General features: G+C 43.7%; 1 protein-coding gene across 4 annotated transcripts in view; it reads left to right on the top strand.

Moving 5' to 3' along the window:
• Positions 1-8,004, top strand: part of LOC121545064 (estrogen-related receptor gamma) — a 96,136-nt gene extending 88,132 nt beyond the window's left edge. For all 4 annotated transcript variants that reach the window (XM_041855424.2, XM_041855427.2, XM_041855423.2 and 1 more), the window contains 2 exons: positions 2,551-2,820; positions 7,082-8,004. In XM_041855424.2, coding sequence (XP_041711358.1) covers positions 2,551-2,820; positions 7,082-7,326 — 515 coding nt within the window. In that variant the 3' untranslated portion in view covers positions 7,327-8,004. The remainder of the gene's footprint in view (positions 1-2,550; positions 2,821-7,081) is intronic.
• The last annotated feature ends 6,075 nt before the right edge of the window (positions 8,005-14,079 follow it).

Raw genomic sequence — 14,079 nt, 5'->3', positions numbered from 1 at the left:
TTTCCACTGCAAACCTAATGACCCATCACTACACACAACAGAACAACACTACTGTAGCACATCACCAAGCAGCTTTTATTTACTGAACAACAACTAACAATCCTCTTCATTTGGTTTACACCCCTCTAGCAGAAAGGTACTCTGTCCTCTCCTCCCTCTCCTCCTCTCCTCCCTCTCCTCCTCTCCTCCCTCTCATCCCTCTCCTCCCTCTCCTCCTCTCCTCCCTCTCCTCCCTCTCATCCCTCTCCTCCCTCTCCTCCTCTCCTCCCTCTCCTCCTCTCCTCCCTCTCATCCCTCTCCTCCCTCTCCTCCTCTCCTCCTCTCCTCCCTCTCCTCCCTCTCATCCCTCTCCTCCCTCTCCTCCTCTCCTCCCTCTCCTCCCTCTCATCCCTCTCCTCCTCTCCTCCCTCTCCTCCTCTCCTCCCTCTCCTCCCTCTCATCCCTCTCCTCCCTCTCCTCCTCTCCTCCCTCTCCTCCTCTCCTCCCTCTCCTCCCTCTCCTCCCTCTCCTCCTCTCCTCCCTCTCCTCCCTCTCATCCCTCTCCTCCCTCTCATCCCTCTCCTCCCTCTCATCCCACTCCTCCCTCTCCTCCTCTCCTCCCTCTCATCCCTCTCCTCCTCTCCTCCCTCTCCTCCTCTCCTCCCTCTCATCCCTCTCCTCCCTCTCCTCCCCCTCCTCCCTCTCATCCCTCTCCTCCCTCTCCTCCCTCTCCTCCCTCTCCTCCTCTCCTCCCTCTCCTCCTCTCCTTCCTCTCCTCCCTCTCCTCCCTCTCCTCCTCTCCTCCTCTCCTCCCTCTCCTCCATCTCCTCCCTCTCTCTTCCCTCTCCTCCCTCTCCTCCTCTCCTCCTCTCCTCCATCTCCTCCCTCTCTCTTCCCTCTCCTCCCTCTCCTCCCTCCTTCTTGATGCTGGAGGAGGTGTGTGAGTCCGTGTGTGTGTGTTTACATGCATGCGTGCTTTTGTGCGTCCATGTGTGTGTGAGTGTGTGTGTGTGTTAAGTTTAGCCTACTAGCTCCCATCTCCCGTCCCCTCCTGAGGAGTGGGGTATTAAGACCCCCTTAAGAAATGCATCCTTAATCCCTTCTGATGATTTTATTAAGGAGTAGTGGAGGTGCTGCCAACTGGCTCACACTGCCTTCCACAGTTTCTAATGCGATCAGCGATGTTAACAGTAGTGGATAATAAATGAACAGTTGTTTTAAACAATAGCCTGCAACTCCAACATAATGAGCTATCTACCACTACTGATCAGCTTTGGAAGAAACCACGCTGCTCACACATTCCTCACACACACACACCTGGCGCTCAAACCCACACACACACACACCGTAATCTCCTGAGGAGTCTCAGCACAACAGATGTTGTTAAGCATTACCTCCTCATCTGCCGGTTCCCCCTGCTGAATGCCTCAGCTTATAACACACACACACACAAAGTTCTGTGAGTTGGAGACAGAAGTCTGACAGGTGTGCACCTGGACTGCCCCCTCTGTGTGCCTCCGGAAGGCTTCTTTAGACACACATACACACACATACACAGACATACACACACATAAACACACATACACAGACATACACACACATACACACACATACACACAGACATACACACACACAGGTGAGAATGAGCAGGTGTGTGAGCAGAGGAGAGAGGAGAGGACAGCTGTGAGGTGAGATGTGAGTAGGCAGGTGTTCCATTATAGAGAGATAGAGAGAGAGAGAGAGAAAGAAAGAGAGAAGGAGAGAGAGAAAGCGAGGGAGAGACAGAGACAGAAATCCACATGTTAGTAAATCTGTTGTGCAATATCATAACCATACTGATCTCTTCCATTTGTGTTCAAGATCCAGCCAACCCAATAACACTGCCAAATACAGAGATCTAGAGGAAGAGAACATTGGCATAGATAGAGGGGAATGATGTAGAGAGAAAAGGTAGACATGACAGAATGGGGGAAGCCAATGGAGAGGAAGGAAAGACAGAGTGACGGGAAGAAAGTGAAAGCAAAAGACGGGCGGGTTAGGGAGTGAGACCGAGAGAGGGAGCGAGCGAGAGACAGGAACAGGGTGAGAGGACAAGAGAAGTAGAGAGAGTAGGAGTTTTCAGACTAGTAATTAGAGTGTGAGGGGTGGTGATGGCTAGCATTGATCCATGGTGTGTGTGTTCAGTGGGAGATAAGGCCCCTCCGTCCCCAGAGGAGAGCCCTGGGTGCTGGGCTAGGGAGGAGGAGGAGGCCCCTGGTCACCATGGGTGTGGTGCTGGAGAGGCTGGAAGAACTTCCTCTGGCTTCAACACACGGCCCGAATGACAATGGTGTTTAGGCCAGACCCAGACCCAGACCTAGACCCAGACCTAGACCCTGACCTAGGCCTAGAGCTAGACCCAGACCTAGACCTAGACCTAGAACCAGACCCCAGAACAGCTGAGCACTATACTCAGTCCTAGACCCAGACTTAAACTCCAGCCTAATTTTAGTACTGAATTGATTGTATTATCTAGTGGGTTTAACCTCTTTTTCTCTCTCCCCCCTCTCTCTCTCTCCCTCCCTCCCTCAGGTTTCTCCACGCTGTCGCTGGCAGACCAGATGAGTCTACTGCAGAGTGCGTGGATGGAGATTCTGATCCTGCGTGTGGTGTACCGCTCGCTGTCTTTCGAGGACAAGCTGGTGTATGCTGAGGACTACATCATGGACGAGGACCAGTCCAAGTTGGCGGGTCTACTTGATCTCAACAACGCCATACTGCAACTGGTGAAGAAATACAAAGCCATGAAGCTGGAGAAGGAGGAGTTTGTCACTCTCAAGGCTATCGCTCTGGCTAACTCAGGTGAGAACACACACACACAGTCCCTTCCTCATGCACTATCTTAAACCAACTCAGACAGGCACACTTCTGAATGGCTGTTGGCACTCAACTACATTGTAGTAAATACTAAACAAGATTCTCAAAAATTGGATAGTGGATTTAAACCATAGCTGTAACTGTATTCCATAACTCTCCATGATTTCCTGTTATGTCCGGGTGTTGTTCCTGTTTCCAGTCTTGTTAACATCATGAGTATGATGACTGCTTCCATCTAATCTCTATGAAATATCAAAGTGATATTTCATGTATTTAATTTTGAAAGCTGATATTACATTTACCTCAGTGGTACAATGGTAAAACATTATGAATCAGTCCCCATCGTCTCTTGTCCTTGCTCTAATACAAATATACAAAATATAATAAAATAGTAATTTAGCAGATGCTTTTATCCAAAGATACTTATGTGCTGGAAATAAACCCCCATTAAACCCCCAACTCTGGCATTGTTTGTTTTACTCTCCAGCCCATTTAGCCATTAGGGCTATCAGAAGGTCTGTAAGGACAGTGTTAGAAGAGAAAGGGTTAAGATCAGAATCCACCTACCCTCCTCCACCTCCTTCTCCTCCCCTCCTCCCATGAGACTCATAAGAGAAGCACCGTCAAATAGGTGATTTAAATACATCCCCATAGCAGACACACACATTCAGACACGGACACTAACACACTCACTCACACACACACACAAACTTAATCATTTACACACACTCCCTGTCCCCCACCTTCTCCCTGAAGCGTAGTAGCGGCTGTCCCTTTTAGAATTAGCATAGTGGTCTCCTCAGATGCCTGTTAAATAAGGCGCAATCATTAGGACCCCGCATGTCAATAACCGCCTCTGATGTCGTCCGGCATTGACAGTCCCGCCTAGCCCGCTTCCCCCTCCTCCCTCCCCCTCTCCCCCTCTCCCCTAGGTGACCCCATCTTTGAACTTTATCTTGATTGCCGGCCAGTAGTTCTCCCTTTAATTACAAGAAGGAAACTGTCAATAGAATCTGTTAAATGGGACGCAATGGGCGGCTTGAATGGGAGTACAGCTATTTGTTCAAATTCTCCAGCGCTCAACGTATTGACAGTTTGTTTTCTGGGGCCATATGTGGCGATCAATCTCGGGCCGGGCCCAGCCACGCTGAAAAATGAAAGAGCAGATTGCTTCTGCTGGCAGTGGGATGACGGCTCACTATTTGGCGAGCGGAGAAGTGGGGGAGAGTGTGGGAACATGGGCACGTTTCAGCCCTTCTGCCACAAAGTGCACCCTAGAGAGGGCTTGGGAGTGTGACTCTTTAGAGAAATGTGTTTTTTAATTGATTTTGTACTTAAGTGTTCATCCATGCTGTCGATGACACAGACAGAGACTGATAGCAGCTGGAGTCCTTCACAACAATTCAAGATGCACTTCTTTGTGTTACATTTCTGTATTGAATATACTTTATATGTTAACTGTAGGCCACTTTCAATAAAAATGTTTGCTAAGTGGTTACTGTTGGAGATTTCTGTTAATTAAAAAAATAACATTTTAGGAGCAGAAACTAATGAAGAAGTGATGCAGACAAGTTTATGATCAAAACTATAAGGTTATAGTTGTTAGTCAATATTACTTTCAGTTTGTTATAGATGACCCAGTGGCCAGTGCAACAACAACAGTAAGCTAGCATTAGCATTTTGAAGGGCAGGGACACAATTAATTCCTTGAATGCTAATCGTCTGCATTAATGATGGGAACCCTTAAGAAATGCTACTGAACGTGATTCACATATAAATATTTACGTGTGTGTGTGTTAACAGTACGTGTTTAACCCCACTGCTCATTAGCAACATGCTACACTAATAGAACACAGTTGTTCCTGCCACTTTAAATCTGGGACACATACACACATACACACAAACAGAAGAATATCTACTTGCTATTATAATTGTCAAGCACTCTTGGGAGAAGTGCATCTCTTTCCTATAAAGCTAAGAAACAGAAGTTATCCACACAATTACCAGGACATGTTTGACTAGCATGTTAATTTAAGTAACAGCCAAATCACATTAAGTCTCCTGTCACCTTAAGAGTTAATTGAAGTCTCATTGATTCACTACTCTTACTCCGTGTGGCATTTTATCCAACAGCAGTGGACAAACACCTTAGAAAATGGTGGCAAATGTTTTGATTAGGAGGATAATGTTTTACTGAGAAAAAACAACAACAGCCACCATGTTATAACTGAAATATGGAATTAGTTTAATTGACATCTTCATGATGTTCTAAAGATCCTTCATTGTGGCCTAAGCCTTTCTATAGGAAAATACTGGTGTAGTATTATAATGTACGTAGTATTATAGAAACAGTTAGAATAGAGTGGAGACATACCGTGTGTGGTATTATAGAAACAGTTGGAGTAGAGTGGATACATTGTGTGTGTAGTATTGGATTGATATCTATTCATGATGCTCGGAGCCGGAGCGCGCTCCAGACTAGTTCACAATGCTCTAGCAAGCCGTGAGAATACTTGGTGATAATAGCACGTCGTTTTTAATTATTTCGTTTTAAGCCTTCCCCAAACCATAGCGCTAACATTAACTACTAGGAATTAATACCTAAACTTAACCCTTTGAGTTGTTTCTGTTTAACCCTGTAACCACACAGAATTAACCCTGTAACTACCCGGAATGAATGCGTCAAAAATAGACCATAATATGTTGAATTGCGAAGGGAAACTTTGAGATCTTGTTGCTCTGTTCTCTAGTGTATACGTGTGTGTGCATGTCAGTGTGCATCTGCGTGAGTACGCTCATGTGTGTGTGTGTGTGATAGTCAGATTTATAGTGCTGTTGGCTCTGCAGCGCTGTAAAGTTGTGTGTGTAAGCAGTTTCCTGCCGGGGGGCTCCTGTCGGATCACAGGTCACTTTTCACATGGCCAAAGCCCCTGTCACACACTCACTCATACACACACCGTCAAAGCCTAGTGATGGATGACTGAGAGCTCGCTGTCAGAATCCTGGATCAGACACACACATATACCGGGTTAGAGTATTGACCCAAACAGAAGTATGAACATCTGAATGTGTCTTTGGGGCAGAGCAGTCTGTATGTGTACGTGTGGTGGGGTTTAGAGAATTGAACCAAATGCACATCAACACACACACACTACAACCCAGCCACTCACACCCTCCAGCTACGGGACAGTAGACTAAAGCCAGTCGTTAAATCCTGTGTGTGTGCGTGTATGTTCGTGTGCGTATGTGCATTTGTGCGTGGTGTATGTGTTTGAGACAGTGACAAAAAGGGTGTATGTATGTATGTATGTGTGTGTGTGTGTGTGTGTGTGTGTGTGTCTGTGTGTGTGTGTGTGTGCATGCTCCCATATGCTTGTGTGTGTACAGCCTCCCCTCCACCACAGTGTTTGGTCAGTGTGATCTGTCAATAGTTGACCTGTGATTATTATTTAACATGCATGTTCCATTGATCGGCTGGATTGATCTGGTTTCTACTGTGAAGGCCAGCCTGCATTAAGTCATTTATCCCTGGGGAGAAACACTGCTAGGGACAACCTGGACACATAGACAGGATGCAGTGACACACACACATACACACACAATGATGGATGTACCCTATAGAGTACAACAGTGGTTATATACTGTGTTCACTCCACCCACACTGACCTCTTGCTTGGACCATTAAGGGCCTGTGTGTGTGTGTGTGTGTGTGTGTGTGTGTGTGTGTGTGTGTGTGTGCGTGTGTGTGTGCGTGTGTGTGTGTGTGTGTGTGTGTGCATGTGTAGGATTGGAGTTGTGAAATCCATCGAAGTACCACACCCATCCCCAGCGCTCATAAATGCTCTAGTACTGACTCAGTATGCTAATGACAATGTTTGACATTACCCCTGAGACAGACAAATACAGACAGGCCAGGCCAGGCTATTGTTCAGCTGGGGAGTCTCTCTCTCTCTCTCTCTCTCTCTCTCTCTCTCTCTCTCTCTCTCTCTCTCTCTCTCTCTCTCTCTCTCTCTCTCTCTCTCTCTCTCTCTCTCTCTCTCTCTCTCTCTCTCTCTCTCTCTCTCTCTCTCTCTCTCTCTCTCTCTCTCTCTCTCTCTCTCTCTCTCTCTCTTTCTCTCTCTCTCTCTGTCTCTCTCTCTTTCGCTCTCATTCTGCGATGATATAGTCATGTAGTATGTGTGAAGATTAACCTCTATCTGCTTTATTTCCCCTCCCTCCCTCCCTCCCTCCCTCCCTCCCCCTGTAGACTCCATGCACATAGAGGACGTGGAGGCGGTGCAGAAGCTCCAGGACGTGCTCCATGAGGCCCTGCAGGACTACGAGGGGGCCCAGCACCCAGAGGACCCTCGTCGGGCAGGCAAGCTGCTGATGACCCTGCCCCTGCTCCGCCAGACCTCCACCAAGGCTGTGCAGCACTTCTACAGCATCAAGCAGGACGGCAAGGTCCCCATGCACAAACTCTTCCTGGAACTGCTGGAGGCCAAGGTCTGATTGGCTAACCACGTCAACAACCCCCAATATGTCAGTCTGTCAGTCACACCCAGGCTCCTCCCATTGAACCCCCTGTAACCCCACATGACCCCTGAACCTCACAAACCGCCGCCCACTGAGAGGGATGGGCGGGACTAACCTCTGAACTTTAACCCCTGACCTCTGTGCATAAGGGAAGACACTGAAACTGAGACGAGACCTCTGCTGGAGGGTCATCTGTGTATAAATTATAGACAAGCGTTAAACCAGTTACCATAACAACGGCCCTGTAAACTATTGACTATCGACCACAAGTCACTTATACATATAAGAATGATTAACGATGTGATTATTGACTATTGACTGATGAAAATGTTTAAACGAGGAATTTGAAAAAGAAAAGAAAAGAAGAGAGACTGCTCTGCTTGTGTTAGCAGCAGAGAGACTGTAAAGCTTTCTCAACTTCTTCTTCTTAGTTCCCCAACAACAGTTTTTACAGGATGTGCTGTTGAAGAAAACATTTGAAAATGAACAAAGACTTGTTGATGATTTTCATGAAGAAATGTGTAATGGAGATGAGAAGAGTGGAAAGGAGGAGAGGAGACTTGCCCTGCCAAAGGATGGAGATCCGTTCAGTGGATGCCAGCAAACTTTACTATCAGCCCCCAACACCTCCTGATACCCCCAATATCCTCTGCCCCCCACACACACACACATACACATACACATACACATAACACACACACATACACAGTCACACACAGTCACACCAACACACACACACAGTCACACACACACACAGTCACACACACACACAGTCACACATAAAACACACACACAGTCCCCATGTGCCAGCCTAATAACAGATCGTTGTCATCACCCCCAGCCTTCCCTTTGGGTTTGTCTATTTTAATCACTTACAGCAATTAGACTCCCTCGTTGCCCTTTTCTGTTAAGTCTTCCAGAGGGTTCGTAGACATGATGTAGTGGTTTGATTATTATTGTTACCTTTCGAGGGAGACGGTGAAGCTTTAGTCACTCATGCAATATAGATGAGAGGTATAGGAGTGCTGAAGGGACAGACTCACGTATTTATGGTTGTTTTTCAACTTGTTTGGTCTTATTTTTATTGAAATTAATAAGGGTGTAAATATATGATTCGGTCATCATATATGGTCTACATGATTCTTTTGTTTTGTTTATATTGTGTTAATAAGAAAGCAATCAATATATGTTTTTTTTCTATCAGCTTTACCACTTTCAGCAATTCTATATCAATATATATATGGATCGACTCTTATCTTCTCTAAGCAATAGTCATTTAAAAGGAGGGTGCATATTAACATGTATGCAATTCATGTTTGTGCCAGTCTTCGTTGGGGGATGTTAACATTTCTACCAGGTGTAGCTTCTCTCTCTGTGCTTGCCATAGGCTATTAGATGACATAGTCCTAGAATCAAACTAACCCAAGGCTAGGGAAGCACCATGAATGTGCAGGCAAGCAGGTAACTCATGCATTTGACTCTTAAGACCGCCATTATACCAAGAACAGTAATCTGTAGCTGAGATAAAATACTAAACTAGCACTTAGGAAAGCTTTTATCAGCGGTGGGCTCATAGGAAGGAATGAGGTTGGGATTTGGTCCAGGGTTTTTGTACGCAGATTAAGAACGCCAATATCCATAATCTAGATTATGATGTACTCTAATATAAAATGGCAACTGGTTCCAGTTTCGAAGCTAAACGATAAGTCAAGTAACCTACATCACTCTCTATAACAAATATGTCAGTATTGTTAGTAAGGGGTATTTTCTGAACCTTCTTAACCATTGTATATTGTAAATTAACAGATTATAATTCTAACCTAAGACATTTTATTGGAACAAAACAAAGAAAGAAAAAAATACAAAAACAGGAAAATGTAGTTCAGCCTCTCAGTGTTTCATGTTTGCTGTGCTTTTCTCAAAAATGTTCCCTTTGTAGTTTTCTTTTTTTTTTCGTTTCTTTCTTCCCTTCCCTTTCTTTTTCTTTTTCTTTCTGTTGCGTTCAACGACGTTGTTGTGTACTTTCTCGTGGTGACCCTAGTTCTCGTGCCGTGCGCTTTTTTAGATACAGGGTAGAAGTAGAGACAATGGTGGATGTACCGATCCTCAGGAGATATGGGCGGCGTGTTCTCACATACCTGCCGACTTACCAGGAAACAAGGCTCTTCTTCCTAGCTAGTTCTGCTAGATCAACTGATCCAACAACAATATCATCATCAGCATCATAATAACCTGTACTGACTTAGAAGAGAATAACTAAAGTATCTAAAGGAAGAAACAACGTATATAAAAAGGGGTAATTTGTGTAACTCTTTCTTGTAGAATAACGATGTATATCTTAGGTTTAAAGAAAATAAAAAATAAAAAAGACATTTGAGCATTTCCGAACAATAGCTGACTTTTTTTGATAACTCGCTGTACATACTGCCTTCCTTCCATTTAGAAACAGCTGCGTTGTAACATTATCTAAACTCTGAGGTTGCAAAGAAAAAAAAAAAAAAACATTTTATTTTGTATTTTTGGAGTTCAACTCGTTTCCAAAACTCTCGCTTTAACTTTGTGTGCTTATTAAAAATATTGAAAAAAAATAAAGATTACAATGTTGTTGTTTTCTAGGACTAATGGGGGGGGGGGTGTTTCTAATTAATTTATCTTCTTCCTTGGTAATGTTTGTTAACAACCATATATGTATCATTGGCTAAACATAAAGAGACCATGGTTTGGAGAAAGTACTTTACTGAAAGTACTTTTCTAAATTCAGGCCTCAATTCAATCAATTGCAGATAAAGGAAAACTACCCTATGTACTGACTGTGAATGTTAAAGCTGTATTTTAAAGACAGGTGTGGTTTTATGACAATATCTAACAATATTTTATGCGAGAGCAGCTTGCTTGGTGTGTCAATTCTAGCACAGTTAACACCTCAGATACTGCGTGAACCCGCAATGTGGTGTAATTGATCTGCAGTTGATTGAATTGCGGCATGATTTCTCTATAGCCGCTAATGAGAGAGACAATAATATCAAAGCTCTTTTTGGGAAACGTGTTGGCTCGTCTATCATTTCCATACAGAACTCCTGAGAGAGAGGTGCTGTTTTCTTCTTCTTTGTCAGCTTCTGATTTTAGTTGATGTCTCTGTCTAACAGTTTTTCCATTTTCAAACCAATACTATGTACTGGCCAATAAAAGGAGCTGAAAGAGAACACAACAGCCTCTCAGAGGTGATTTAAGCTGAGCTGAATTGGACGTTTAATAGTAGTTGGCAAACCATGATAATAACAAAATAATTATAATCACAACCATTTCAGAGAATAAGGTCAAAGGCTAATTTTACAACATTGTACGTATCAGTCTCAAGACATAGTTTAGCTGATTAGCTACACATCATTGACTAGTCAATATTCTTAGTTAACATCAAAATTACCATAAAAACACGTGATAATTCTCACTACGAAACTGCTTGTGTGTAAATTGTTGCCACAAACATTATTCTAGCAGCTTAATTCATGCTGAGGTTTTGCTACGTATCTTTCAACACATTCTATGGATCATATTTAAGATAGAGAGAGAGGAGAGTAATTTAGCCATAACGAACGAGGGCGTTTATTCTCCCAACGTGATTTTGTTATTTAAAGCAATATGACTGTGCAACAGACAGATGGACGGACAGACGTTGCACTTTTTGTTTGAATTAGATCAAAATGCTGTATCTATTGGATTATTTTGCAATTAAACGATACGAAATAAGGAAATGAACGTGTAAACAACTGCTATATTTTATGAGAAGGGAAGGAGGAGAATAGTGAGTGTTAGTCAAGTACGTATTTATGCTGAGATGTAGCCTAGCTACCACTTGTGTGCTTAGGTTATAACCTGGCAGTTTGACATGCAAATGTTTGAAAAATATAGAGGTAAAGAAAGATGGAAAAACATTAAAAAATAATAAATGATTAATATTATGAAAAAAAGATCAGATAAATCTTCCGACCAGGAGTTGCTGGGAAGCCGTGTAGTGAGAAACATGTCCGTAGTTCTAGATGTGCTTCACATCAGTTAACGATTACCTGTATATTTTTGTGACGTGTGTATCATACAGTGTGCTCCAACAATATGTCCATTTGTGTAAATGTATTTATTTTACATTGTATATATTGTTCAATGCAAAAAGAGAGACCTATGATTCTGTAACTACGATCAGTTCAGATGTGTTACTCCAATTATGCCTTTCAGGATAACGGTAGAGCAATATTAAAACATGCTTCCAGTTTTGACCTCTCTCTCTCTACCGCATCCTTCTTTACCATCCAATACACACACACACACGCACGCACACGCACACACACGCACGCACACACACAAACACCTCAAGTTAATATCGGTAATGACATAGGTAGCCTCGGAAATCTAAGTTCATCACGTAGTCGAGTCAACGAGATTTGGAAGCAGGCCACGTGACACTATGACATAGGTAATATCCCTATGTCATCATCACAGTCCACTTTAATAGGCCTATAGCACCAGATACTGAAGAATACATAATCTGTCTCAGCCACGGACATTCAAACACACACACGCAGTTAGATACTGTAGATAGAGGGACAGAAACCACAAAGCTACAGAAGGAAGAGAATAAACCCCACAGTCCACCAGGAGAGAGAGACAGAGAGGGGAAGATGAGAGAAGAGGCTTCACAGTGGAGAGAATCCACCATGTCTCCTCCTGATTTTGAGAGAGACTTTGAGAGAGACACGAGAAGATGAACAGTCTGTTCTCCCAGGCCCTCATGTGAGTGTTGCATACATCCAGCCACATCCTGCCCCCTGTCTGTCCCCCAGCTCGTCTCTGTTACTACCAACCAGCAGTAATGTGGGCAGATATTTAATGTTCTGAAGCAGAAGCGTTTAAGCCTTTCAAACGGGGAGCACTGACCTCCAGGCAAATATTTTTCAACAAGATGACATCAGTAGATATTAGCCGAGCAGGGCCCAATGGTGCTGGAGAGATTTTTTTTTATTTGTATTATTTGCTGCACATACGTTTTACTCCTTGGCTTCGGAGTTCATTTATTTTATTTTATCTTTATACCATTGATTCATTATTATGATACAATAAAAGCTACTTGAGCATTTCAGCTGCTGAGTGCCGTTATCGTTAACCTTGTGGAACGCTCCAAGACCTCCTGCGCATCTTTAATGACTACTTTAACTCTTTACCCCCCTCCATCTCTCTCTCCCACTCTCTCTTTCTCGCTCAACCTCCATCTCGCCCTCCTCTTTCTCTCTACCTATTCCTATCTCTCTCTCCATATTTCTCTCTCTCTCTTGCTCTCCATATTTCTCTCTCATTCTCTCTTTCCCCAATACCCCCCCCACCCTTTCCTCCTAGGGAGGTAGGCCCAAACTAAGGAGATCTAAAAGGGGCAGAGAGTAGCATAGAAAGATAAAGACAGGAACCATAAAGCATATTCCACACTCATATTTCATATAAAAGATGTCATGTAACTCAAATTTCTGCAGCCAAACTGAAACTATTCAAGGGATAGTTAGGCTCTATATCTACATCCCCAGAGTCAGATGAACTTGTAGACACCACTTTTATGTGTTGATCAAAATGTGTTGATTCAGAAGAATTTGGAATACTGCCATTGTGATTGCATTGAGATTGCATCAGGCTTCACATATACATAAAGTTGATGTTAAACCCCTCCAGAAGAACTGTGTGCACTGCAGTCATTTTTGGTATCCACTTGAGTACTGGTATATGGTGTCCTCACTATCTCTGTTTTAACCAGTATCACATTCTATCACGTTCTGTTCTCTCTTCTTTGTCCCTTTTTCTTTTCAGACATCCTCTCCATCTCATACCCCTCCATCACTCTATCATTCTCTCTGTCATTCCCTTTTATATCTCTCTATCATTCCTTTCTTCATTCCCTCTATCATTCTCTCCTTTATTCCCTCCATCACTCGTTCCCTGAATGCTCTAATGGTTTGTGGCTGGCTGGGGGAAAAGCCTCAGGGAATGTTGAGGACTACTTAACACTGAAATGTTAACTAGTGGATCACTCACTGGTAATTAATGGGCTTTAGAACAAAAGGTTTTACACCATCTCCTACCATCTCCCTCTCTCTATTCATCTCTCTCTTTCTCTCTCCATCTGTCTCTCTCTTCCTCTCTCGATCAATCTCTCTCTCTCTTTCTCTCTCTCTCTCTTTCTCTCTCTCTCTCCCTCCCTCTCTCACACGCTCAATTTCTCTCTCTCTCTCTCTCTCTCTCTCTCTCTCTCTCTCTCTCTCTCTCTCTCTCTCTCTCTCTCTCTCTCTCTCTCTCTCTCTCTCTCTCTCTCTCTCTCTCTCTCTCTCTCAGGGATGAAATGGATAGTATGGCCGTGGGGCTGAGTTAGCGAGCGTAAGAGGGTCACACCGCCAGCGTTTATTTGCACTTAAATGTTTTACTCTCCATTCGATGGGCCATTAATTTAGTTAGTGCACTTTTATAAATAGTTTGGTGTGTCATTGTCAAGTGAATTAGTGGCACTTTAAACCCTTCACTAGGGACCTATATAGCATCAGACACTGCCGTAGCCACCTGGTAGATAGGCTCTGACCGGCTCCCCTATATGATGCACTTATTGCAAGTCTCTCTGGATAGAGCACCTGCTAAATGACTGAGTGATAAATTGTAATTGTGAGACTATCCTTTTTACAATGTTTCATTAAGGACAGGAGT

This window comes from Coregonus clupeaformis, chromosome 29 (genome assembly GCF_020615455.1).
Source record: "Coregonus clupeaformis isolate EN_2021a chromosome 29, ASM2061545v1, whole genome shotgun sequence".
In the NCBI taxonomy this organism is placed as follows: Eukaryota; Metazoa; Chordata; class Actinopteri; order Salmoniformes; family Salmonidae; genus Coregonus; species Coregonus clupeaformis.
The sequence above is the reverse complement of the archived record's forward strand: the minus strand, read 5'-3'. Positions and strand labels throughout refer to the sequence as shown.